The sequence below is a fragment of the Globicephala melas genome, chromosome 11, assembly GCF_963455315.2.
Source record: "Globicephala melas chromosome 11, mGloMel1.2, whole genome shotgun sequence".
In the NCBI taxonomy this organism is placed as follows: Eukaryota; Metazoa; Chordata; class Mammalia; order Artiodactyla; family Delphinidae; genus Globicephala; species Globicephala melas.
This window is the reverse complement of record NC_083324.2, coordinates 43,299,204-43,326,413: the sequence shown is the minus strand read 5'-3', so window position 1 is coordinate 43,326,413 and position 27,210 is coordinate 43,299,204. Positions and strand designations below refer to the sequence as shown.

The 27,210-nt window shown below is 42.7% G+C and overlaps 1 protein-coding gene across 2 annotated transcripts in view; it reads right to left on the bottom strand.

Annotated features, from left to right (window-relative positions):
* The window catches only part of MOBP (myelin associated oligodendrocyte basic protein), a 42,391-nt gene that overhangs the window by 3,670 nt on the left and 11,511 nt on the right, over positions 1-27,210 (bottom strand). Inside the window, exons 3-5 of one of the 2 annotated variants that reach the window (XM_060307262.1) lie at positions 19,180-19,389; positions 18,583-18,872; positions 9,687-9,906 (exon numbers count right to left, since the gene is read on the bottom strand). In XM_060307262.1, the coding sequence (XP_060163245.1) occupies positions 18,617-18,872; positions 19,180-19,385 (462 nt within the window). In that variant the 5' untranslated portion in view covers positions 19,386-19,389 and the 3' untranslated portion in view covers positions 9,687-9,906; positions 18,583-18,616. The remainder of the gene's footprint in view (positions 1-9,686; positions 9,907-18,582; positions 18,873-19,179; positions 19,390-27,210) is intronic. The other variant, XM_060307263.1, reaches the window with a different exon arrangement.

The window sequence follows — 27,210 nt, the reverse complement described above, 5'->3', positions numbered from 1 at the left end:
GCCGCTCCGCGGCATGTGGGATCCTCCCAGACCGGGGCACAAACCCGTGTCCCCTGCATCAGCAGGCAGACTCTCAACCACTGCACCATCAGGGAAGCCCCCTATATTCACTCTTATGTGAAGGTATTATATGTTTGCAAAATAGCCAAATGTAGACAGCAAGATAGGAAATATCAAGAAATTGAGTGTATGTTTAGAAATCAGCTAATTAATTTTTTAAAAATCAAGATGTATATTATACTGAGAGGTTAGCATATTCAAATGAAATCTTATTTTATAAATACTCATTGCAGATAAAGCTTAAATAGGAATACTCAGAAATATTGCTCAGGGCAGAGGAAAAAAATATTTGAAAAATCAAAGAATTTCAGTTCAATAGATTATTATTTTCTGAAAGCTTAAGTAAAATCGAGTACCTTGATCATGAGAGTTACTCTCTGGAATAGTGGCAAGGATCCTTGTGGGATCCTGACATTGTATCATTATCTACTTCTAGATACTCTGACAAATGAAGGCAGAGGACACTGCAACAGAGGAAGGACTCTGCCCATTTCGTTTTTCTGAGTGGATTACATGAGTTCACATTTAGTCTTCCCCTGGCATAGAGTCTGCAGCTGCAGCTCCTCGGATGAAATGATTTATTCCTCACTAGGGCCAGGGTATGGAAAATAATCACATTTTTCTCTAAGACACAGATGTAATCCCTGAGTAAATGAGCTGGAGGATGAGAGCAGCCTGAAAGTTTTAGGAGGAAGTGTCTTACAGGAAGTCATACAGCATAGGGGACCTTTTGTGTACAAGCTGTTACTAAGCGCACCTTAAGAAAGACAATGACATACTTATTTTAATGATGATGCTTTTCTTACTATTATTATTAGCTTTTAAAAAGGAATTGCAAACATGGCACATTTCTAGGTAGAGTCTGCTCACCACAGCAGAGTGGAAAGTAGACCACATCCACACTCTGCCAAATCAATAGCATAGTGGAAATGAAGGTTTAAAAAGGGGCCAAAAGGAGATTCAAGGCCATGCTTTCAAAGCTGTTTCCATAAATCCCAGAAAATGACAGTTGTCCATATCATGTAATCAAGGGGAATGAGAAACAACGCAGGGATATGAAACCATGGTCCTTGACCTTATGAGGACTGCGTTCTAGGGGTAAAGACAGGGGATAAGTATGCAAATAAGTACATGAGGTAAATACAAGTAGTGAAGAGAACTATGACTATGAGAATGAGTGTCGTGTTTCCCTGTTTTACTGAGTGAGTACTGTGTACATGCCAGCTCTACGCTCATTCCTTGCATGTTCTTCCTACTTAATTGTCCTTATCTATAAAATGAAGCCTAAAGAGCTTTCGTCACTTATCCAAGTTCACACAACCAATAACAGACAGGCGTTTGACCACAGGTGTGTTTCAGCTCCCTCACTCTGAATCACTGCACACACCACCTTTCCTAACAATGGTAAAGTGACAGCTGCCATAGTCAACTCCCACTTCTGTGGAGAGTGTGAGAGGTGCCCTGATCTGTGCCCTTGGCCCAGACCCGTCCCTACACCCTCCCACCCATGAGCCCATCAACCAATAACGCAAGCGCTAGCCGACCCAGGCTATACTAAATGCCCCTGTGAATCTAGGCATCCAGCCCCATATGGATGGAGGAGATGGTAGCGTACTCTTAGGTGTGCTCAGCTATCCTCTGGAATAGTTGTGTGACCTTGAGCACCTGAAGTTGTCATCTGGGCCCTCTGCCTGATGGTTGGAATTCTCATTTCTGAGTCTTTGCTTACATACTACTCAATAAATCTCTAAATAATTTTCTCTTCAGTATATTTTCATTATTTACTCAGTCAGAAAATATTGACCTTGTTGGCCAGTGACACTGGTGATGAGAAGACTTGTCCATGAACTTGAGGACAGACCCTTTTGTTTTGATCTCTTAGATATAAATTAAAAAGTGCTTACTGCTCCAGGGTCCCATGTGAAAGGAGAGCTCCTAAAACACATGGGTGGAGAGCAAAGGTCAGGTAGTCCTCTAAAAATTTTAAACGGGGCCTTAGATAGAGACAAAATGAGTTCTCTATTTAGGAAGGGAAAATACACACACACACACACACCTGATTTTTTTCCCCTGTGTAAATAATGTCCTGGGTTAAACAATTTCATTGGCATAATGAATTCTCTGTATGAGAAAGTCACTGTATAACCCTGTTCTAAATCAGTTATATCCCAGTAGGGGTTAGAAGTGTTCAGAAAACAGAGCTGCCTTAAGAAGCAGCTTTATAAAGCTTTGTTGGGTGATACATGTACACTAATGCTTTTCCATTCACAAGTCGAAAGAGAGAAGATATTGGAATGACATGCCAACCAAACCTTCGTGCTGTTTGGGCAAGGAGCACCTCTGGGTTTACCCTGCCAGGAGCTCAGTACCTCCCATCTGCATGTGATTTTGTGTGCAGGGGTGACAGGGAATCAAGGATGGAAGGAAGGGAGCCAACCTCCCCCAGAGCACATGGAGCAGCAGAAGGAAAGAAGCCACAAAAAGGGAAGAATCTCTCTCTCTCTCTCTCTCTCTCTCTCTCTCTCACACACACACACACACACACACACACACACACACGTTTGGTGCTAAGTACTCCCAGCTCTTCAGTAGGACTCCAGAGATTCTCTTATGAGGACTTCAAAAGCTCACTGAAGGGAAACTAACACCAGAAGAAAAGGGAAGGTATTACATGAGAATCTGCATTCAAGTATTTGAGGACTTTTGGAGACTTGAGTCAATGAAAGTAGCAGCAAATTAAAACTGTAGGTGAAAGCAAGTTACAGAGGTAGATTCAGCAATGACGCAACCATCCTAACTCAAGAGAACGCATCTGCATGACATGATGGTACCTTTGTACCAGGCCACTTGCGGAAGCGAAGAAAATTGGGATTGGAGAGGCCTGGAGCCAGAATGCACCTGGATGTGGGTCAGCACCCCTCTCAGGGTCATTCTTGGTCACCTGACCATGGGGACCTGCATGAATCATAGTGGTGCTGGTTTGGGTGGAATCTCAGTTAGCAGCTAAGAACAAGATCTGGAGAAGGCAGCAAAGACAGTGTGAAACACAGAGCAATAAAAATACATAAAATTGTTAGTAGCTCTGCTAGAAATCTAAACACCAAGATCTTCTGTGAACTTAAGCTGTGAGAAAACAGATGGGTGAGGGAAAGAGACGGAAGGAAGACAGGAGCTAGAAGGAGAGGAAGGGTAGCAGTTCAATGGGGGCAGAGTGGTCCCCTTCTGCCCCTAGCTTTTTTTGTGTTCCCAGCCCTACCCACTAGGATCGGTGAGCGATCTCAAGTCTCAGGAAGAAGCTGTGGCTTAGAAAAATAATGGAGTTGAAGTTCTCAATAAATACGCTATGCAGCTAAAACCATTTAATCATGATCTTTGCATCAGAGGAGGAAAATCATAGGGAATGAAATGAGCAGGATCATTTTAAAAATAAAGATTTGGTTGGCAGATTACCACAGTAAGAAGATGAAAGAAAAGTCAGGAAAGTCAAATGCGACCAAAATCCACATTAACAAAAGTTGAAGAAAACAGACACCATTTACATTCCAAGCCAAATAATGAGGTGTCAGCAAGGCATCAGCTGGAAGAAAAACGTTGGAAAATGATTCTTTTTTTTCACTGCTTGCAGCCAAAGCTCTAGTTGAAAATAAATGCAAAATTTTGCAGCTGGCAGTAGAGATTCTTAATGATCTCCATCAGCAGAAAACTAAGATTCTGTTAAGGGGTCTGACTCAGAAAACTTATAAGCCAGAAGAGAAAGAACAGAAGCTGTCAGCTGCAGAAGGGGATATTCACAGAGAGTTCAAGAAACAGAAGAGAAATTATAGTGAAGATAGATTATGTAAAGATCTGTTGGATCACCCTGTGGGGAAAAAAAGCCCAAGACACCAGGCTTTTTGATGCATCAAGATTTCTTCCTGGAGAGAAGAGAGATGCTGCCTTCCAGAGATAGAAATTGCAGATAGCAAACCCAAAGATTGGTGTACTTCAGAGATTTCAGAAATAAACCAAATCCAGGAAGATCATGAAGTAAATCCCATCAGTGAGAGGTCCTGGGAGACAGGCTGGCTCCCTGAGCACACTCCCTGGGAGTACTGGGGCCCTCGACCCCACTGTGCCCTTCACATCCTTCTTGCTATGGAAGAGGCATGCCTACAAGTGAATGCGTTGTGAATGGGCTGCCACCTGGGTAGAGGGACCTATGAGTTGTCAGGAAAACTTTACCCTCTGATCTGCAAACATGACTTGATGAAAAACTGCCAGAATGTCTACTGAATCCCACACCCTCTGAATGACAGACTACCCAACCTTCCTTGATGGTGGACACAATCGAGATATCTCCACTTCACCATTCATCAAACAGACTTGCCTGGAGGTCAACACAGGGCTGTACATGGACTACCACCTGGACCAAAGGACTATTTTCAGGATCTGTTAAAATATCTGCATCTAATATTGGCCTTGGTGTGGTTTCATTAAAAAAGAATGGCCCTAAGAGCTCTTACTTTCTCCAGGGAGGGCTGGCTTAGCTAATGGTGATGCCACTAACTTCCTATCTTTATCAGGAATATCTGTCATAAATATAAACCACTAACACTGCCATCAGCCATCTTCTCAAACATGGACCCACACATTCCCAACCTTTCTTCCTGGTGAGCTTACAGCTCCTTGCTAAAGAAAACTTTAGAAACATAGATCCTCTTGCCCTAAGAAAGTATCTTCTTTCTTGACCCTAATTACTTGAGATTATGTACCTTTCTCCCTCTACAAAGTACATACAACCTTTGGGTTCTAGAGAGGAGCTTCTCCAGATATCACTACCTGCTCCCCCAGGCTTCCAGCCTCAGGTTATGAATGGACCCTTGGGATAGTTCAGGTGTTTCAAAATCCAATGTGAATGTTACTTTGGTAATTAGGTTAACGCTCTTAGAACTTAGTTTTGTTGTTAAGAGATCTTTTTGAACCAAATGACTCAAATCTGATAGGTATTTGATTTACTATAAAGTATGACCACCACTTGAGCTGATGTCTCTCACTTTCTCCACTCTCCTCAAACCTGTTTTATGTACTAACGTCTTTTATACAGTTAACGTAGCTTGCGCGACAGAGATGGGTTTTAATATAATATATGCTGAATATAACACTTTTTCATAAATTTGCTTAAAAGGAAAAGTGTAGGAATAATTATCATGACTGTTTGCTAATCTATGTTCTTTTGCTCATCCATACTTTGCATAAACCTTGATCAAAAGTCAAAACACTCAGCTTGGTGGTAGGTGAACTGTTGCCTAAGAGGAAATAAGTAGTCACTGAAATACCCATCAACTAAACCCAAACCTGCAATGTGATGCCAGAGAATACACTCTTCAAGAAATCACTTAGAAAATTACTAACATAAGTATTCTCTCCATGTTTGGGCATTCCCTGGTGGTCCAGTGGTTAGGACTTGGCACTTTCACTGCCAGGGCACGGGTTCAATCCCCTGGTCAGGGAACTGAGATCCCATAAGCCACATGGCACACACACCCCAAAATTTTTGCTCTCAGCCGTGAAAGTGGATTTTGTTGGGCTCCTTTACCCCAGTGGGACCCTTTATCTATATAAAATTAGAAGTCAACATAGACCCTGAAAGCTGCCTTAGTTGACATGGAGGTAGCCTGTCAGCTCCACATCCGTCTCATCTCATAAGGTGGCATCTCCGAGTGCCCCAGGGCTCCACCAACCTCAGTTTGGCAACTTCTAGGTCACAACACAGTAGCAATAAGGTCAAGGTCATGGTTTCAATGGCCACGGAGGCCATAACCAACTTCTTCCATTTACAAACATAAAACACTATGTGGTATGAGATAGATAACAGTTGATACTCAATAGAAAGAAATTTTTATCAGTATTCTTAACCAGCATTCTTGCAAGTGTGTACCTGTGTTACAAATAAGAAGAGTGAGTATGCAAAATCCCTCCAAATTGCAAATATACACCCTACTGTTGGGTCAACAGCATCATCTTTGTCTGTTAAAAACACTTCATTTTATTTCAGCAGAGATAGTAAGTACCTGTTAGTGATGTTATTAATGGGGCCGAGACATGTGCTATGGAGTCAGGCAAGACGCTCTCCTGGGAGAATGACTTTCCACATTTCTCTGGTGTTAGAACGAACAGCAGCCCAGATGGACGCTCAGCAAATTACTTTCTCACAGCACAGCCCCATCTCGCTGTGATCTGTCAGCATTTTTGCAGCTTCCCACAGTGAAAGCTTCCTCATGATTCTGTATTCCTTGGGAAGATTAGACTCTGCCTTTTTTTCCTCCAACTCTTACATCTTCCATCTGAGACTATGTGGGTCTCAGATTTAGATCTTAGATTTACATTTAAATGTGAAGTTGTAGGCAACGACTTAGTGGCACAATATTGCCTTGAGCCGTAAATTAATTAATTAATTAATGAAAGTCATCTGGAGACAGGTTTTTTTAAGAAGATTTCAAAGACCTTAGATAAATTGGTTTCTTTATAACCCTCTCCACTGTCCTCATATCTCTGACCCCTGCCGCACCGCCACCACTGCCACTCCCATTTATGAACAGGCCACTTCACCTCCTACTTCAAAAGAAAACCAAAGCCACAGGCAGGAACTGCCTCAGGCTCCTGCAAACCCACAAGAATCTGTGCTCTCCTTTCCTCCTTCCCTGTTTTCCAATGAGAAGGAACCCCTGTTCCATGCCTGATCTCCTTACCTGTGTCCCAGATCCCTCCCGCCAACCTCCTCAGTCCCTGACTCCATCAGTTATCTCCTCCTCCGCCTCTTACACCCACTCCACTGCCTCTTTCCCAGTAGCATTCAACAGGCCCAAGTATCAGCTGGGTTCATGGAGCATTCCAGCTATTGCCCCATCCTCTGCCTTCCTTCATGGTCGAGCTTAGTTGAGGGAGTTGCATCTACACGAATTCCTCTCCTCACCTCCCACTGACTCCCAGGGAGGATGCCCTACAAGGTCGCCCTTCAAGGTCGTCGCCCTACGAGATTCCTTGTTGCTAAACACAATAGACACCTTTGACTTCTCAAAAGTATCTAAACTTTTGGAAAATTATTCCTATTTAAAAAATAACAAACAAACATCCATTCAGTCAACAAGCATTTATTGAGTTCTGACTAGTGCTGGGAACTTAGAATGTGGCAGTAAACAGGTATTGGCAACTGTGGAGTTTACATTAGGAGGAGATGGGGACCCAAGCCATAAACAATGAAACATATGAACAAGATAATTCCATAAGGTGATAAGTGCTAGAGTGATGGGATAGAGAGTAACTATGGAAACCACACTGAATTCCAAAGGAAGCCTCTCTGAAATGATATTTGAGCTGAAGGCACGAGTACAAAGATCTTGGGCCAGAATGTCACAGGTAGAATAAACAGCAAGAACGGAGCCCTGAGGTTGGCACAAGCACTGAATAGCTATGACAACATATCGTTTACATGTACAAAAGGAGAGACCAGAAAGAGGCAAGAGAGTGTGCTCTTGCTGGGTAGGGAAAGGGCTTCTGAGCCACAAGTGAAGTGGACCAAGTCTGGAAGAACAATGAGCTTTGTACCCTTTTGGGTTGGGGCCTGGCTCCACCTCCCCTCCACGGGCCTCCTGAGTAGAAGTGTTGGAGGAGTGGAGGAGGGTCTGTTGCCCGCCTCCTCTACCCTTCAAATCCAACTTTAGAAGCCAATAAGCAAATCAGCCAGCTTAAAACAAGCTGGAAGAGCTTCTGGAATGGACCCCGCTGGAGCCTGAAGAGAGACGGATCCCCTCACCCCTCTCCTTTGATCCCTCAACTCTGAGCTGGATAGGGAAAGTAGCCCAAGAGGGGCTCCTACGAGGCCACTGCTGGCTACACAGTGGAACCCAAAGTCAAGGTCAGCCCCTGAAGGGAGTGTGTTAGAGTTCAGTCTTCTCATGATCAGCTTCAGTGGTCAGGGTCCTGGACTTGGAGGGGCTCTCCAGTATTTGTGCCTGGGAGACAAAATGAGCCCAAAGATATTCTCCCAAAGCCAAGTTCCCAAACACACACACACACACACACACACACACGCACGCACCCCAATCCACAGGAACACAGGTGATCTATGGGTCCTCTGTCTAACCTGGGGGCAATGACCCCCAGCATGTATGTGTGTATAGAGGGTGTGGTAGAACCAGAGTGGAGTGGAGGTTTAGTTCCTGTGACCCTGATCGAGAGCCCATACTCAAGATCAAAGTCCTTTTCCAGAGCCTGGGACTGTAGATAGTGGGAGCAAATCAAAAAGAAGAGATGAGGGCTTCCCTGGTGGCGCAGTGGTTAAGAGTCCGCCTGCCGATGCAGGGGACACAGGTTCGTGCCCCGGTCCGGGAAGATCCCACATACTGCGGAGCGGCTGGGCCCGTGAGCCATGGCCGCTGAGCCTGCGCATCCAGAGCCTGTGCTCCGCAACGGGAGAGGCCACAGCAGTGAGAGGCCCGCGTACCACAAAAAAAAAAAAAAAAAAAAAAGAAGAGATGAGAAGTCAACCCCCAACCCTGGTCCATTATAATTGGCTTCAGACCCCACCACCACAGAATGTACTCAGACACAGGGAGGAAAGTCTTGGACGGCTTAACTGGCCTAACTCGCTCCTTCCTTGACCTAGTTATCCTCTCCCCAAGGCCAAGTTCCTCTCCTAGTTTTCCTGATTCCTCTACAGTATGTAAAGGGGCTGAGCCAGGGAGAGTGGGGAGGGGGAGGGGAACCAGGCCTCAGCCCTTCTCAGGAATTTGGGGCTCTATGGCCTGTAAACAGCAACTCTCAGAGCAGCCCTCTGGTTCTCTGTAAGTGCTCTGGGGCCATTGCCTGTGTCTTGAGCTGGGGAGGGTGGGACACAGGGGCCATCTTTGCAGCCTTGTCTCCAGGAGCCCTCAGGAGAGGGGAAGTGGGCAGGGCATTGTGCGTGAGCCCAGATTACTCACCCAGGGTTACACATTTTGCAAAGCAATTAGTTCTGGAGTTGAGACTGTCCAGATGGGTTGGTAAGAGGGTTTGCTCTCACCAGGGTAAGGATCAGTTGGAGACACTCACAAATCCCTGTGTGAGGCTGGAGACAGGGGCCTGGGAGTGGGAGAGAGCTCCTTCCTCATGACTTTCCTCTCAGCTCCTGACACAGCACATCGACTGCCTCTGACATGTGGAGTTAGACAGCTCGTACCCTCCCTGGGAATCTCCTTGCATCTCTGGACCATTTGGTAGCCTAATATCGTATTACAAAAGAACTTGGATCTTCCCCAAAGCCAGCTGTGCCTCAGACTGTGAGCTAGTACAGAGGACTGATTAAGGAGGTCAAATGGAAACCAAAGGACACAGGGGGAGAGAGGAACCCAGGTAGAGGATTAATTACAAAGAAAGAGGTCAAAGGTTAAAAGTCAGACTAGGCAACAGGATGCGGGATGGAGGGGACTAGAGGTTGGAAGACAACACGTGGGCTGGCACTGGGGCCATCCTGAGCCAAAGATCCTGGAGGCCTGTGCACATCCTGGGGGAGAAAGGTCTATAGCTGAGACCAAAAGAGCTCTGGAGCCTGAGGGCTGCTGCTGGGACCCACCGCCTGGAGTATAACACACAGACGTGTCCCCTCTCACCTCCAGGCAGGCTGCCCGGTGGCCCCCGCGCCATGGGGACTATGGGCATCGGCTGTGGCTGCATCAGCAGGTGTGTGCCCCTGCATCATATTCAAAGCCAGATAACCTGTCCCGGGGCACGTGGGTTGAGAAGCAGTGAGTCCGGGAGCTGAGGCCGTCCATTCACTTGAAACTCCTCCATCACTTCTTCCGAGGGGTCGGCTTGGTCCTCTTTTTCAATCTGGTTTACAAAGAGAAACATAAAAATCCCCAGCGTTGCTAAGTGATGTGCTCTTTCTCCATGCTCAGTTAATAGAATTATAAATTTATAGACTACCTTTGCGGTTATTACTCTTCTGCTAAACTCAGCCTTAAAATCTCAATTCTGGAAACTTCTCAATCCTGGAACTATCTGGCCAAAATAATATGATAATTTTTTTTTTTCCGGCCTGAGCCTAGGAAAGATATTCTTTAAAATATCTTCTGTTTTTATGTACAGTAAATATTGCTTTTGTTTCCTTTTTGTCTTTCTTTCTTTCTTTTTTTTTTTTTTTTAAATATATTTTGGCTGCACCGCACAGCATATGGGATCTTAGTTCCCTGACCAGGGATCGAGTCCGTGCCCCCTGCTGTGGAAGCTCGAATCTTAACCACTGGACCACCAGGGAAGCCGCTGTAACTCCTTTTAATGATTCAAAAAGCCAATTTAGCGAGGACTTAATGTTGTTAAAATATTTTTCTAAAAAGAAAATGTTCTAAGTGAAATAGCAGTTTAAACCATATACAAAAACTAGACATACAGATCAGAAATGAAAAAATAAAACTGTCTCTATTTACAGACAACATGACTGTCAGTGTAGAAAATCCCAGAGTCTACCCCCCAAAAAAGCTAGAATAAGTGACTTTAGCAAGATCACAGGGTACATGATCAATGTTTTTATATATTGGCAGTGAACAACTGAAATTGAAAAAGTACTATTTTTAATAGTACCTAAAAGCATGAAATACTTAAGTATAAAGCAAACAAAATATGTATGTGATCTGTATGCTGAAAACTTCAAAACAAAAAGGACCTAAATGAATGGGGAGATATAGCATGTACAGTTCTCCCCATGCTGACTTATAAACTTGACATAATCCCATTCAATCCCACCAGGATATATTGTCGAAATTCACACACTGACACTAAAATTTCTATGGAAAAGTGGAGGAACTAGAATAGCCAAAGACAATTTCAAAAATAAAAAACTGTGTTGGAGAATTTACACTAAACTGAATTTAACACTTACTGTAAGGCTATAGTAATCAAGTTGATGAAAGAAAAGATATATAAATTAGTGAAACAGAATAGAAAGTCCAGAAATAAACTCACTCATTATGGTCAACTGATTTTTGACAAAATTGCAAAAGTAATTCAGTGGAGAATCTTTTCAACAAGTTGTGCTGGAACTATTAGATATCCATATGCAAAAAAAAATGGAACCTCAATCCATATCTCACACCATTTACCAAAAAATTAACTCAAAATAGATAACATAAATGTGAAACTTAAAATTTTAAATTTCCAGGAGAAAATCTTTGTGATCTTGGGTTAGGCAAAGAACTCTTCCATACAATCCAAAAAGCACACATACAATACAAAAAACATGATATATAAAAGAAAAAATTGATAAATTGAATTTTGCCAAAGTTTAACACTTTGGTTCTTCACAAGACACTATTAAGAAAATGAGAAAGCAAACCACAGGCTGGGAGAAAATACTTGCAAAACATGTATTTGATAAAGGACTTATATCCAGATATATATTTTTAAACTCTCAAAACACAATAATAATTAAATAACCCACTTTTTTAAGTGGGCAAAAGATTGAGCACACACTTCACCAATAAATGTCTTTGGTGGATGATATATAAGCTCATTAAAAGAACATCATTAGTCAATAGAAAAAAACAAAATTAAAAATACAGTGAGGTACCACAACACACAATATTAGAATGGGTAAAATTTTTAAAGCTGACAGTACCAAATGCTGACAAGAATTCAGAGCATCCTACTTTGCTAGTAGGAATACAACCACTTTGCTAGTAGTGCAACCACTTTGGAAAACAACTTAGCAGTTTTATATTTATTTAAACATACACCTTCCATATGTCCCAGCAATACCAGTTCTAGTTATTTACTCAAAGAAAAGCAAACTTACACTCACATGAATGTTTACAGAAGCTTTATTCATAATTACCAAAAACTGGAAACAACCTAAATATCCTTCAACTCGTGAATGGAAAATTCTGATAGGTTCGTGCATACAGTGGAATACTACTCAGCAATAAAAGTGAAAGAACTACTGATTCATGCAACAACAACATGGTTCGATCTCAAATGCATTATGCTAAGTGAAAGAAGCCAGACTCAAAAGGGTACATACTGTATGATTCCATTTATGTGACATTCTAGACAAGACAAAACTATAGGGACAGAAAACAGATCAGTGGTTGTCAGGAGCTTGGGGACTGACTTCAAAGGGGAAGTATGAGGGAAATTTGGAAGTTGATGAAAGTATTCTATATTTTGATTGCGGTGGTGGTTACATGACTCTGTGCATAGAACTGTTTGCTGAAAACGTTGAATTCTACTGCATGCATGTAAACCTGATATATGTATGCGTGCGTGTGTGTGTGTGTATGTGCCTTGTGTATTACACAAACATACATGACACTTTTTGTGTCATGGTCTGTGGCTTTCTCCTTTATCCGAATGCAGGTAACTGAACTATGACTTCCCAAAAGAAAACAGCGCTTAGTGATATAATCACCGTAATCCTGCTTTCCACCCAACTCCTACTGCCCTGCTGTGTGTTTTTTCCCAGTAATGCTCAAAACTGCCTGGAAACAGACAGAGTGAAGGCAGATGGTTGGCTTCATACAAGGCTGGAGGTTTTCCCAAGAATATGAGATAGATATTCAAAGGGTAGGGGAATGTAAGGTATTTTTGAGAGAGATTAAAATGTTGGGCCATGGTTTCTAATTTGGAGAGGGAGGAAAGTGAAGAAAGAACGAGTCTGAATAGACATTTTTCCAAAGAAGACACATATGGTCAACTGGTACATGAAAAGATGCTCAACATCACTAATCATCAGGGAAATGCAAATCAAAACCACAATGAGATATCACCTCACACCTGTTAAAATGTCTATTATCAGAAAGACAAGAAATAGTAAGTGTTGGTGAGGATGTAGAGAAAAGAAAACCCTTGTGCTCTGTTGAGGGGAATGTAAATTGGTGCAGCCACTGTGAAAAACAGTATGGAGGTTCCTCAAAAAATTAAAAATAGAACTACCATACGGTCCAGCAATTCCACTCCTGTGTATTTATGCAAAGAAAATGAAAACATTAACTTTAAAAGATATATGCACCCTCATGTTCATTTCAGCATTATTTATAATAGCCAAGATATGGAAACAAGTGTCCATCAGTGGACAAGTGAATAAAGAAACTGTGAGATATATATATATATATATATATATATATATATATATACACATACATACAACGAACCATTATTCATCCATAAAAAAGAATGGAACCTTGCCATCTGCAACAACATGAATGGACCTCGAGGGCATTGTGCTAAGTAACATAAGCCAAGGAAAGATAAACACCATAGGATCTCTTCTATATCTGGAATCTAAATAAACAAACAAATGAAAAACAAGCTCATAGATACAGAGAAGAGAGGCAGGGGTGCAGGGGGAGAGAAATTGGTAAACTGTTTCGATTTGGTTTTTTACTTTGAATAAATTGAATAATTCATAAGGAAATAATTTAAATTAATAAATAAATGATGATAACTTGAAACATTTTTTAAATCAAACTACCAGGGAAGAAAAAAGGAATCTGATGGATGGAGAAGGAAAAGCCAGGGCTCAGAGTACCAGAAGCACCTGGTGAAGTTTAGAACAGTTGCTGTGGGCACACTTAACAAAGCAAGCTGGAAGAAAAGCAGACGGTTGATGTGGAGTTGGATGATTCCACTGGTGATTTCAGAGACGGCAATTTGTTTCCCTCATTGGAGAATAAACTTAGAAAGAACAGATGGTTCATATGCAGCTCCATCAGGCAGAGCTCAGCAAGCCTTCAGCGCAGCCTCACGGCCTGTTCTAAACCTACCCTAACCTTCTCAGACCTCCAGCTCTTTCATCCTCGGGGTATGACTTGCCTTCATCCTTTTTTAAATGTTTTCAAATTTTTTATTATTTATGTATTTTTTTGGCTGCGAGGCATGTGGGATCTTAGTTCCCCAACCAGGGATCGAACCCACACCCCCTGCACTGGAAGCACAGAGTCTTAACCACTGGACTGCCAGGGAAGTCCCCTTAACGACCATTTAATGGGTCTCTATTTTGCAAAACCAAACGGCTTTTCCTGTTCCCATCAGTGGCCTGTCCCTCCACACGTACTATGAAGGAGCCTTACTTCTCTTACTCTATCCACGATCTCCATCCCCTCTCCTTTGTTTCCAATCTCACCCTCACTTCTGCACCCTTTCCCATCAGCTCTTAATGTACTTTAAGTTATGGTAAAAAAACAAAAAAAATTCTAGAAAGTAGAATTGGCAAGCGTGTGTGTATCTCAAGAGGTTGGAAGTCAGGGTGGGGCTTAGGTTTCCAGTAGGGCTGATTAGAGGGGCTGTGGTGTTATTTGCTGAGGTTGTTGATAAGAGGAAGAGCGAGTGTTCATGGGAAAGAAGTCAAGTGGAGATGAGTTGAGTTTGATAACATCCACGTTGATCTGCTGGGCAATCAAGCCCATATATGAGTTTAATGCCAGGGCTGGAATAAGGTTTACAAGTCATCACCATGCCGGTCACGTTTAAAACCATAAGAAAAGTCTACAAATAACAAATGCTGGAGAGGATGTGGAGAAAAGGGAACACTCCTACACTGTTGGTGGGAATGTTAAGTTGGTACAGCCACTATGGAAAACAGTATGGAGGTTCCTCAGAAAACTAAAAATAGAATTACCATATGATCCAGCAATCCCACCCCTGGGAATATACCTGGACAAAATTATACTTCAGAAAGATACATGCACCCCTATGTTCATAGCAGCACTGTTCACAATAGCCAAAGCATGGAAACAACCTAATGCCCATCGACAGATGAATGGATAAAGAAGATGTGGTGCATATATACAGTGGAATACTACTCAGCCATAAAAAAAGAATGAAATAATGCCATTTGCAGCAACATGGATGCAACTAGAGAGTATCATACTAAGTGAAGTAAGTCAGAAAGGGAAATACAAATATCATATGATATCACTTAATGTGGCATCTAAAATATGGCACAAACGAACCTATCTACAAAACATAAACAGACTCATAGACATAGAGAATAGACTTGTGGTTGCCAAGGCGGAGGGGGGAAGGGAGAGGGAGGGACTGGGAGTTGGGGTTGGTGGATGCAAACTATTACATTTAGAATGGATAAACAACAAGATCCTACTGTATAGCACAGGGAACTATACTGAATATCCTGTTATAAACCATAATGGAAAAGAATATTAAAAATGTGTATATATATTTACAACTGAAAAAAACCCATAAAACCATAAGAGACTCTGTAATGGCCTATATGGGAAAAGAATCTAAAAAAGAGGGGATATATGTATATGTATAACTGATTCACTTTGCTGTGCAGCAGAAACAAATGCAACATTGTAAATCAAGTATACTCTAATAAAAATTTTAAAAATAAATAATTAAAAAAAAAAAACAGAAGGCAAAATCAAGGAGAGGGCTCAGAATAAAACCCTAGACGATCCCAAGGTGAAGTGTTGCCAGAAAAGGAAGGACTCATAAAGAAGACCAAGATGGAAAAATCAAGGGAAGTGGAAGGGCTAGTTTACCCAATCCTGCACAAAGAAAGAGAGTTCTCTCTGGTTTTCTGGAAGGTGAAAATGCAGAATGTACCTCTTGGCATCAGGAAGACAAAAGGAGGACAAGTCACATCATAGAAAGTGTCTGGAATAAGTTTGGGTGTGCAGACCTGAAAAGCAGGCAGACTACCTCTATCTAAGAGCCTGAAACTTAGCAGCTGGCCCCGGAGCCTGGGTCTGTTAGTGCATACTCTCGGACCCCTCATAGTAATTGCTCATGGGTTGGCGCTCTTCTGAAGTAAATCCTAGCTTGTCAAGTATGTAAATGTTTATAATTGCATTTTCCTTTGGCAGTCCTGGTCATTGCGAACAAACCGAAAACTATATACAGGTGCGACCACTGACTGTGGGCTAACTCCCGAGCTCAGGGTTGTTACTCAGGGGAACAGCAGCATCACTGAGAGATGGGCCACTCATAAATACCATCTGAGCAGCGGGACCAGGGGCATACATCATCCCCCCTGATTGCCGAGAGTTTGGTGCAGTGCTGTACACGTGGTCTCGATGACCAGGCTTGAAAATACATGTGGAAATAGATTGGGCCTCCAGGCTTCTTGTGTGCAGGGCGCAGTTTGTACAAGACAATGCTGTGAAAGAACACATCAAAGGCACACACAGTACTGCTCACATATGTGTGACTGGCCCCAAATTAGTCACTCAAAGCCGCAGCCACAAAAGTTTTCAGAAAACCACAGATCTTAGCTCCTGAAAGCAGAGCACCAAGGAGCCAGAAGAGTCTCAGCTCCGGAAACACGTCTTAACCCTAAAGTCCAGGATGACCTGTGAAATACTAAAACCTTGAAGAACCGAGAGTAAAACAAACTAAAAGGGAGATGCCATGGTTTCTTTCCATCAAATATGAGAATGCTGGCATGTTCAATCAGGATGCAAGGAATCATACCTATTGGATCCTAAGATTTAAATATTCCCTGGTTTTTGAAAAGATGTATCCAAGGGAATTACTAAGGACACAAAAGTCCTTTGTCAAAATTGTTTGACCTCAAAGGGTCAGACCTCAAGAATGGCACCATTTCAGAAAGCAAGCCTGCTTCAGGAAAACTTTTTTGACCCTTTCTTCACATGTAATTTAGTAGCTCCGCTTGAGAGTGAATTTTTTCCCATTAATCTTCCTCCCACCCCTTTGATTTAGGACAGTCACTTAGTGTCAATAGAGTATGTATGCATAGCGCATACAGCATGGCGAAGCAATGTCTCTAATGCATTACCTTAGGACCTTGGGGAACCTGAGAAGGGAGAATGAGTATCGTAGGAAGGGCTCAGATGGTGCATCTGTGATGTCGTGGGACATTATGAATGGAGCCTGTCAGGTCCCTTGGTCCCAGGGAAGGGACGACAGCTGAGGAGGCAGTGACAGACTATAGAGGTGTCTTCCCTGATACCCACCGAGGATGGTTAACTGAGGGAGTCAAAATACACCAACACTAAAATATCTCTTGAGTTTAAGTGAATTCAGCAAGGCTGAATCCAGACAAATCTGTGGCTCAGATGAAATTGGCTTTCATTGTCTTCCATCTCCTTTGCATGTCCTGGTTCATTCAACTCCCGGCCACCCAAACAGCCATCACATAGCTCACTGGAGATTGTGGGCTTGAAGCCACCACCATAGATGTCATGCCTCATATACAATTAATTTCCTCTGCTCTGTACATTTCCTAACCACTTCCATATTTCAAAGCTCACCTGTCCTAGGACCTTATTACTCAGGCCCCTCAGGAAGGCATAAATTAACAACCAGGTAACTTGACGCACAACTTCCTATTACGGTTTTAGTGACTTACCAGTCACTCACCAGTCTGTTACTTCCTTCCCAAATTAACCTCACTTGATCTACACTGGGGGTGGGTTGGTTGCTTGTTGACAGTGCAGATCCCTAGAACCTCACAAGTGACCCAAGGAATTAGGTTCTCTGGGAGCATTTTAACATGCTCCCCAGTTGATTCTTCTACATACTAAATCTGTAAACGTCATGAGACGTGCATACACTATTATGTGCTATGCAGGTTCTGAGCATCAGAGTACTTATGAGAATCCCAAATACAGTTTATATCCATTGTTAACTTATAAAACAGGTTCATTTTCAAATACTAAAAGGACTAAAGAGTTGGCCTGCCGTGTGTGTGGACAGAGAGTATAAGGGAAGTCTCTGTACCTTCTGCTCAACTATGATATGAACCTAAAACTGCTCTGAAAAGTAAAGTCTATTTAAAAAAACAAAAAAAAACAGGCTGACCTTCCCAAGATGGAGCTGATGAACATATGCTGTTTGGCTCACTTATTGTCTCTACAGGCATCATCCCCTTTTATCCTCTACTTATTCTAACCTAACTTCTTCGAAGCCCCAGACAGGCAGAATCATTCTCCAGGCTTCCATAGCCCAATGCACATACTGATTACGAGAGTATTAGAGCGTTTAACCCTACACTGTGACTAACTATTCTCTTGTTTGGTTCTGGTGGATCACAAACAACCTGGCTTGTTCTGGCCACGTTCCCATCCCCCAGCATAGTATGTGGAACTCTATACATATGCAGTCAAGATTGTTGAATGAATGAATGAACGATCTTGCCACTGAAGTTAACATCAGATGAAGTGTGTTGGGAGGAGGGGTGGATGAACTGGCTGAACCTCTCCTTTTGCACAGACACAGATACCCCTTAGAGCCACCATTCCTTCTCTCTCTGAGGGACAGGAATCGAGGACCTCATTTATTCAATCTGTTACTGTGGTCCATACTCTGAATTTATAAATTAATCACTTCCAGTCCTACTAGACAAAGGAAGCAACTGGGGCTGCCATCTGAAGTATTGTACCAACAGTGGCTATGTGGAAAACAGAAGCCACACTAGGTGTTTCAAACAAGGGGATTTAATGCAGGGAACTGATTACACAGGTTTGGTAAGGCTGAAGGAGGGCCACTGAGATAACCTATTGTTAGTAAACACAGGAAGCAGCTACTAACCTTAGGGCTGGGGAGCAAAAGGGAAGAGGTGGTGTTACCAGAACCTAGAGGCTTTGTTGGGGGACCCCCCACGGCTGGTGCCTGGCCCTTTCTGGGGGCTGCTGCGCGGCTGCTTCTTGGCCTTCTGAGGGGAACGCTGCTTGGCTGGTGGAGGTCGGACTTCTGGGCGGGGGCGTGGCTGACGTTCGGACCTCGGAGGGGACCGTGGCTTGGCTGGTGCTCTGACCACCGCGGGGGGTGCAGCTGGCTGGCGCTTGGGCCTCTGAGGGGACGTTGCGCGGCGGCTGGTGCTGAGAGGGCCAAAAGAAGCTGGAGGCTGGAGCAATGGCTCTCCTCTGTTGCTTTAAGGGATGCTGACAGGAGCTGGAAATAGGAAGGCAGCCCTGCTCCTCCCCCCGCCCCACCTTCCAGTCTCCCTCCAGTACCTTCCAATGCCTGAGCCTAACGGGGGAGCCGACTGTCAGGGGATTGGGGGAAGCGCAGTTTGCAGAGCCTCAGCCCCAGCATCGCAGAGTAGAGCAGGAAGGGGGAACTCAGAGCTGAGAGACAGAGGCCAACGCCCAGCCCAGGCGCCAGGTGGCAGCGCAGACCACTCACCTGGTCTTCTGGCAGGCACAGCAGATCCAGTCCTCCTCTTTCTTCTGGTAGAAGCAGCCACTTTTACAGATGCTATACTTGCGGTCCACAATCTCGCGTTTGGAGTTGAGGAAGGTGAACGGCGGGCAGCAATGTATGCTGAAGTGCTCCGAGAACTTCTGGTTCTTGGAGAGTCTGGGGCCCTCCTTAACCACTTTCTGACTCATCTCACTGGAAATCAGTGATGCGGGGGGAGGTGGGGAGACATAAAACAGCACATTCATGTGAGGGAGCTTTCTACTCAAGGAACCCACTCCCTGCTACTCCCATGGTCCAAGTTAACATTCAGGGCTATCCTCCATCCTGAATCTGGAAGGTCAATTTCCTGCCCAGCTCTATGGAAATGAACTCAATTAGGAGTTTGTTCTTTTTTCAAAATTTACATACAATTTTTAAAGGTTACACTCCATTTACAGTCATTACAAAATATTGGCTATATTCCCCGTGTTGTACAAATACATCCCTGTAGCCTATCTTACACCTAAGAGTTTGTACCTAGGCAATATAAGGGAAGAGTTTGTTAATTTTTATTTTTAAATCATGTTTTCTGAAAATGGACTCTTTTTTCCCTTATTTATTAGCCACCCACTTAGGACAGGAAAAAATATTACAAAGCCAAAACACATCTATGGCAAAATAATATTGTAGATTTAGGAATGGCCGTTTCTCTAAAAAACCAAGAAAGCTTTGTTATTGAAAGCATAATCTCTATTCATACAATGAAATACTACACCAGAATGAGAAAGAACAGACTGTAAGACACAGGTCAACATGTTTGAATCTCACAAACATAATGTCGAACAAAAGAAGCCAAACACAAAGGAATACACGCTATATGATTCAATTTATATGAGGTTCAAAAACAGGCAAAACTAGTCTAGTACATGGTGCTAGAAATCAGAACATAGTTGTATTTGGAAGAGGTGGGGTCTGACTAAGAAGAGGCAGGAGGGAGCCTGCTGGGGGCGGAAAATGTTCTGGATCTTGATCTGGGAGATGACTACACAGGTGTATACATATGTAAAAATTCAGTGAACTCTACACTTAATTTTTGTGCATTTTACTGTTTACCTCAGTTAAAAAGGAAAAGTAAGAGGAGCAAGAGGAGAGACTAGAGAGTTTTGATTCTTGAAATATTCTGAAAGGGGGGTAAAAACTTAATTACTACAACATCCTTTGTGGAAACGTGACACATGCAGAGATAGTCCTACCTAACACTCCAAAACACTGAAGCACACAGGGTACTTAAATGACTATTAACCAACAAGAGTCTACAAATATACACAGGTAATGTGCATATACCGGCCACTGAGAATGTCCCCCCCCCAACAAACTCAAGGTCAAGTTGTACACACAGACGCGCAGTATACAATTACAAGACACGGTGACATCGACCAACAGAAGTATGTACAAAGATAAAGGAAACCATGAAAAGGGGATGGATTCTTTGAAGACAGAGAAGATGATCTGGGTTTTAAGGATGAATACATTAAAAACAACTAAGTTATTCTGAGGGGATATTTTGATTTTTTGTTGGTTGGTTGGTTTCTATTGTTTTTTATTGAAGTATAGTTGATTTATAATGTTGTGTAACTTTTTTGTTTTTTGATAGGGTTGTCTTCTGCTACAGACAGAAGTGAGGGCTGAGGAGCAAGTTGAGTGTAGTTATGAGAAGAAAATGCAACCTTTTGCACCTCAGTCTGTAGAGTCCATATTAGGTGTTACACCTGTTATGTTGCAAATCCTGTTTCCCAATGTTTCACCTGCTTTTATCATGCAAAAAATTAATTTTTATGTAATTAAGTTTCCTAGTTCTTACTCAGGGTTTTATATTTGAGTTCAGAAAGTCCTCCCTACTTCAGAAGCTCTTATCATACTCATAAATATCCCATTTTGAGAGAGAATCCTCTCTGAATCTCATTTTCATGTCTCTTTTCCTCTCTATAACTCCTCACTTTTATAGGCAATGTTCTTGAGAAGTTATCAACACTCTCTTTCTCCATTTCTACGTCTCCTCCCCCTCAGTGCACTCCAATCTGGCTTCTGTTCCTACCTCCCAAAGACACGTGTTTCTCATAAAGACCTCCATGCTGCCAGACCAGCGTCTTCTTGCTCGATCTCTCTCTCCATGTAAATGCTTCCCTGTCCTGTCACTCCATGTTCTCCTAGATTCCCTCCTCCATCTCTAGCCCTTCTGTCTCAGTTTCTCTTATAGGCTCATCTGCTTTATCCAAAACTTTTAATGTTAGAGTTCTTCAAGGTACAATAAATACTAAATTATTAATAGGGTTACCTTCAAGCATCCACTTCAGCATTTATGATATGTTTAGGTTGTGCCAGACACAGTGCTCAGGCTCTGTAGGGGATGCAAAGCTGAATCATGTTTAGTCCCATCCTCAAGAAAAGTATCCACCAGCTGGGAAGATGGGCAAGGATGCGCATGGTGTACTCATGGCCACAAAACCTACCTATTGACCCCAAACACGTGCAAGTCTCTGAGGAGACTGAGGGGATGGATCAGCTAAACATCCTGCTGACATCTTGTAAATGGAGGAATGTTGCATAAATGTTAGTAAGTGCAATACAAGGAAGGGATGCTGTGGAACATGAGAATGTGCTGAGACAATGGCACGGAGAGTCCACAAGAGCGGGGCCATACATTGGGCTGGAGAAGCAGGTAAAACATGGGTAGAAACATCTGGCCCTGAGATTTGGACAGCAGAGATAAGGGTTTGTGGAGGACTGGGAACAGTTGATTCCTAAGCAAAGATACAGAAGGGTGAATTGCAGTCCACCTGAGAGCCCACCCGGTCTTCAGGGCAGTGTGGGAGAGGTGACAGTGCCAGGACACAGGTGATGAGGTAACACAGGAGCTACCCATCACTGCGAAGGATCTAGCCCTTGTGACTGGGAGTGTGGTCATGCCATCAGCTGATCAGGAGTCTGAATAGATGAGAGGGAGGGAGATCATCTCATTGGTCTGGGATATCATGAATTTAAGGCGCTCATGACATCCATGTGGAAATGGGCATCCGAAACTCAGGAGCTAGAGCTGTCGGCTCGAGGGTCCTTCACCTCATGGAAGAGGCACAACCTTGGGAGTGGATGTACTGGGTGTGAGCTGAGCGAGGAGCCAGGCCAGGGAAGGCTCCCAGGAGGAGTAGTGGGCCTACCTTCAAGCTCCAGGAAGAAGAGCTAGGGAAGAAGGAGCAGCAGGGGCAGCCAGGGAGGTGGGAGGAGTAGCAGACTCTTAGAAGAGAAATCTGCAAATTTGCAGGAGGAGGAGATGGTCAGCAGTATATATATATAAAAAAAAAACCAAACAAATAAAAAAACGCTTTGTACAAACAAGCATTTTTAGACCAATGAGAAACTAAAATTGATTTTTAGGATCTGATTCATTGCAATTACGACCCTAAAGATCTGCTGAAGCCCTACCAAACCCTGCACATGTGGCAAAGTCCAGCTCAAGTTTCTGCTCCCGTGGGAAATAATGAAATGAAACACTCCAGGACTAAGCAGCAGGAGTCATTTCTTTAGGCTCCCGGCACATGGAGATGATGTTACTCAGTTTCACAGGCAACTCAGACATCCCTAATTCCTCTAGCCTTCTGGGGTCATCTTTCCCCAGATTGTTCAGGCACTCATCACAAATAACAGAAAATCTAGCACTTGCCCCAAATTTTTATGAATGACCGGCATGGGGTAAGAGGGAGATTTTAAGTCTCCTGTGACTCTAAATTTCTGCTCTGACTGAATTCTCAATTCCCACCCACCTGACAAGATGCCTGGGCCCACTCTATGCCTATCTAGACCCCCTCCCAGCCATCTCTTCCCCAGCACGTCAGGGGAAAGTTCTCAAAGTATTCCCTGGCAACTCTCCTTACTCTCCGCCTTCGCCCACCGTGTCCAGCAGGGAGCAGCCTAACCGCTTGTTACTCATCACATGTGTTCCTAATGGAAAAGCGGTTCTCTGCCCTGGACCCCTGACATTCTTCTAGATTAACCAACTGAAAATTCACCCAGCTTTAACATAGCATTTCCCCCCTTCCTTTAGTAAAATGTTAACAGTCAGTGGAAAGGCTCTGGCTACTATTGCCTGTGGTAGCAGAAGTACCGCGTTTAGTCTGGGGTACATTGTAATTGGTTATATATACTCCCCTCCAACTCTGCCCCACACCATGCCCCAGTTTAGAAATGCTAAGGTCCACATGCCGAGCCATAGCAACATACACACGAGCCATCCTTTCCCACCATACCAGGCTTCCTAGTAAATTAGTTGTAACTACAGGCAAATAACTAACGGCAGAAGAAATAATTCACATTTCCTGATGCCCTATTATATGGTGGTTCTTTTATATACTTTACCTCATTTTTCTAATATGGCATTATCATCAACCAACTTAAGATGAGATAAGTAAGGAATATGACCAAGTTCAAAGAGCCAGTAAGAGGCGAACAGGGATTTGAACCCAGGTCCCTGTGACTCCAGCATCTGGTGCCGTCTGACCAGGCTCAACATGGTCTGAGTTCCCTGTGCTCAGCCCTCCTCTCTAGGGAGCAGGTGTCCAGGCGATGGGACCAGCCTGGACTTTGGGGAACTGGAGTTGGGTCCAAGGAGGGAATAAGGCTGCAGAAGTGCATGGGTCCATGTCCCAGGGTGAAAAAGACTGAAAGTTGGGGAAACAGCTCCCTGAAGAAAGGAATGATAGAGGATGGCGTGTGGAGACATCAGGACAGTGCGGTGGCCAGCACCTCCTGCCAGAGCACAGAGGCTCACAGTGGGGGGGCTGCACTGTAAACTCAGGCAGGGTCCCGAGGGGAGTGTGACCCATGGGTGCTTCCTCTGTCCCTCCCTCACCAGTCCTTAGTAGGTTTTAAGACCTTATTCACTGTTGAGAATTTAAAAACTTGGATGAAGGAAAATGATAAAAATTCCTAAATTCTTATCTCATAGTTAACCACGTAAAAATATTTGAACGTATTTTTTGCCTTGAGAATATTTACATGTAAATATATAGTTAATAAAAAGTCAGACCATACCTTACATACTTTTCAAATTATATACTTGGAAAAATCATTCGTTTTTTAAATAAAGTTTTATAGATGTAGACATAATGTCACTCATAGCATTTTCCTATAGCTTTTAAAATCTGTGATAAATTTATAGTTGCAGCCCCCTTTATGGTTTATATCATGTATTTGCATCTTCTCTCATGTTCTTGATTAATCTTGCCAGAACTTATCCACTTTACAATTCTTTTCAAAAACAAGCTTTTGGGTTTCCTGCTTGTCTTTGTTCTTTTTTTTCCTAGTCCATTAATTTCTGAGTGCATTTATTATTTCTTCTTTACAGTTTTCTTTAGGCTTATGTTCTTGTGCTTTTTACGTATTCTTGAGACAAACTCTTCTCACATATGCATTTATGACTATAACTTTTTCATACGACTTCAGCTGAATACCACAATATTAACATAAAATTTTCATTTTCTCTTCATTTTAAATATGAATGAGTTCTTCTTTGATTCATCAATTCCTTTTAAAAATCTGTTGTAAAATTTCCAAGTGTATGAAGTTATTTTTATTACATTGACTTCTGATTTTAAGGCATTCTGGTCAGAGAGTGGTCTGTATGATAATGACTCTGATATTGGTTGAGCTTCATGTTTCACAGTTAACGTTTTTAAATGTTCCATGTGTGCTTTGAAAGACTGTGTATTTCCAGAAACAATTTGGAATTATCTACGGAAGATAAGAATGTGAACAAGCTACAATCTAGCAGTTTATTCTTGGGCACAAACTACAGTCTAGCGATTTATTTTTGGATCATAGCTCAACCTTGCAGATAAAGCCACTTGGTGGAGCACAAAGCTGGAGGAGCCTGAATCCTTGATGACAGAGGTTCTAGGCCTGGATCCTTGAACACTGACCACGTTTTACAGGAGAAACAAACTTACACCCTGTTTAAACCACTGTTATTTCAGCTACAAACAGTCAAATACAATTCTGAATTAATATACTCAGTTTTCTCACCTAAAAGAGGGTGTCTGCCTCAGTTTGGGTGCTATAAAAAATACCATAAATTGGGCAGTTTGTGAATAACAGAAATTTATTTCTTATAGTCTGGAGGCTATGGAGTCCCAGATGAAGGTGTTGGCAGATTCTGTGTCTGGTGAGAGCCCACTTCCTGGTTCATAGATGATGGAATGAGTGAGGGAGCTCTCTGGGGTCTCTGTAATAAGGGCACTAATCCCATTCATGAGGTCTCCACCCTCATAACCTAATCACCTCCCAAAGGTCCCACCTCCAACTACCATCACACTGGGGATTAGATTTCAACATATGAATTTTGGGAGACACAAGCATTCAGTCCATAACAGAGGGGAATAAAAAATAATAATAACATTTAACTCATAGGGGTTTTGATAGTATTAAATAAAATAAAGTAGGTGAAGAACCTAGCACTACCAAATACAAATAACTTGCTTCATAAACTCCATTTTCCTTTCACTAAGAATTCATTCAAATTCATTTGACCTAATTCTACTGACTTCTTCAGACACACTTTTTATGTATCTCACATGACATTTAATTTAAGCATTAATTAAATGCTTAATGAAGTAAAGACATCATTATTTACTTTCGTGGCTAAAAACAAATCATTATAAACACTACATGATGTTTTCACAAACTATACTACCTAATTGCAAAGCAAATATCATTATAAACTGTCTATCAGAATGAGGAGAAGAAAAGTGACTGAACTTGAAACTGTAAAGTATAATTTCTTCTAGGCTTTCCAGATGTCTCCATATACTCCAAAACTACAGAGGAGGGGAAAGTGAGGCAGGTATTTGAAGAAGGAGAAAAAGGAAGTGAAGGAGAGGAACCAAAGGGAGAACAAGAACCTCCCCTCACTATTTATTGTGCACCTACTATGCTCCAGATGCTTTATATCTGTCATTTTTAATTCTCAATATAACCCTCCAGGTAGTCCCTACTGTCCACATGTTAGAGATGAGGAAATTGAAACCTGAAGAAGTTATGTAAACTCACCAAAATCATATAGTAATGATAATAATAATAATAGAAAACTCATAATCGCCAGTATGATTACTAACTACCCAATATCTGCCCTGCCCTTCAATAACAAACCCTGATTTTGTTTGGCAGCATGATATGCCCAGTTAAATATATACAACTCCCTATGTGACCACATTCTGGCCAAGGAGATGCAGGCAAAAGTCCATGGGGAAGATTACTTTTTTTCAATAATAAGGCTTTTATTCAAGGAGGGACTCTCCCCTGGTGAGTACATCCAGCCCAACCCAGCTTTTCCTGGCCCCCAAGAGGCAGGATTATTTCAGCCTTTGGACCTTGAGCCTTAGGGCTCCTTCCGCCTACTTCCTTCCCACCAACAGTTACACAGCAAATGCTTCTAACACCTTGGGGCTCAGCCCAAAGCCAAGTCACTTCCTGGGGAGACTTTCCAGAGCCTTCCCTTCCCCCAAGGAGAAATGATCACTCCTCCCTCTTTTGTGCCCTGGCCTTGTGTGCTGTATACAATTCTAAGAGAGCATCTGGAACCTGTAGGGTTGCCCTTAAGTGTTCTGCCCTCAGAGCTTTGTTTGACGCCTAATTCAGAACAGGTGTTCAGTAGATGCTTGAGTAACGAGAGCATGAACAAAGGATGCCTCTCACAATGGCTGCAGGAGCCCTCAGCCTGTCGCTGCCTGTCCCCAGATGCTCTTTAGCAGTCCCACTAACTCAGGCAGCAGAGTCTGATGAATGAAAAAGGCAACACAGGAAGGGACTTTTCTAACTGATCTTGAAAGTTATAAAACTGGGCTCTTAAGGAAAAAATAAGAGGCTTTGTGAACCCACTACACTTTTTCGTTTCTTTTTTTTAAATTAATTTTATTGAAGTATAGTTGATTTACTATACTATATTTACTATACTATACTATAGTGTTAATTTCTGCTGTACAGCAA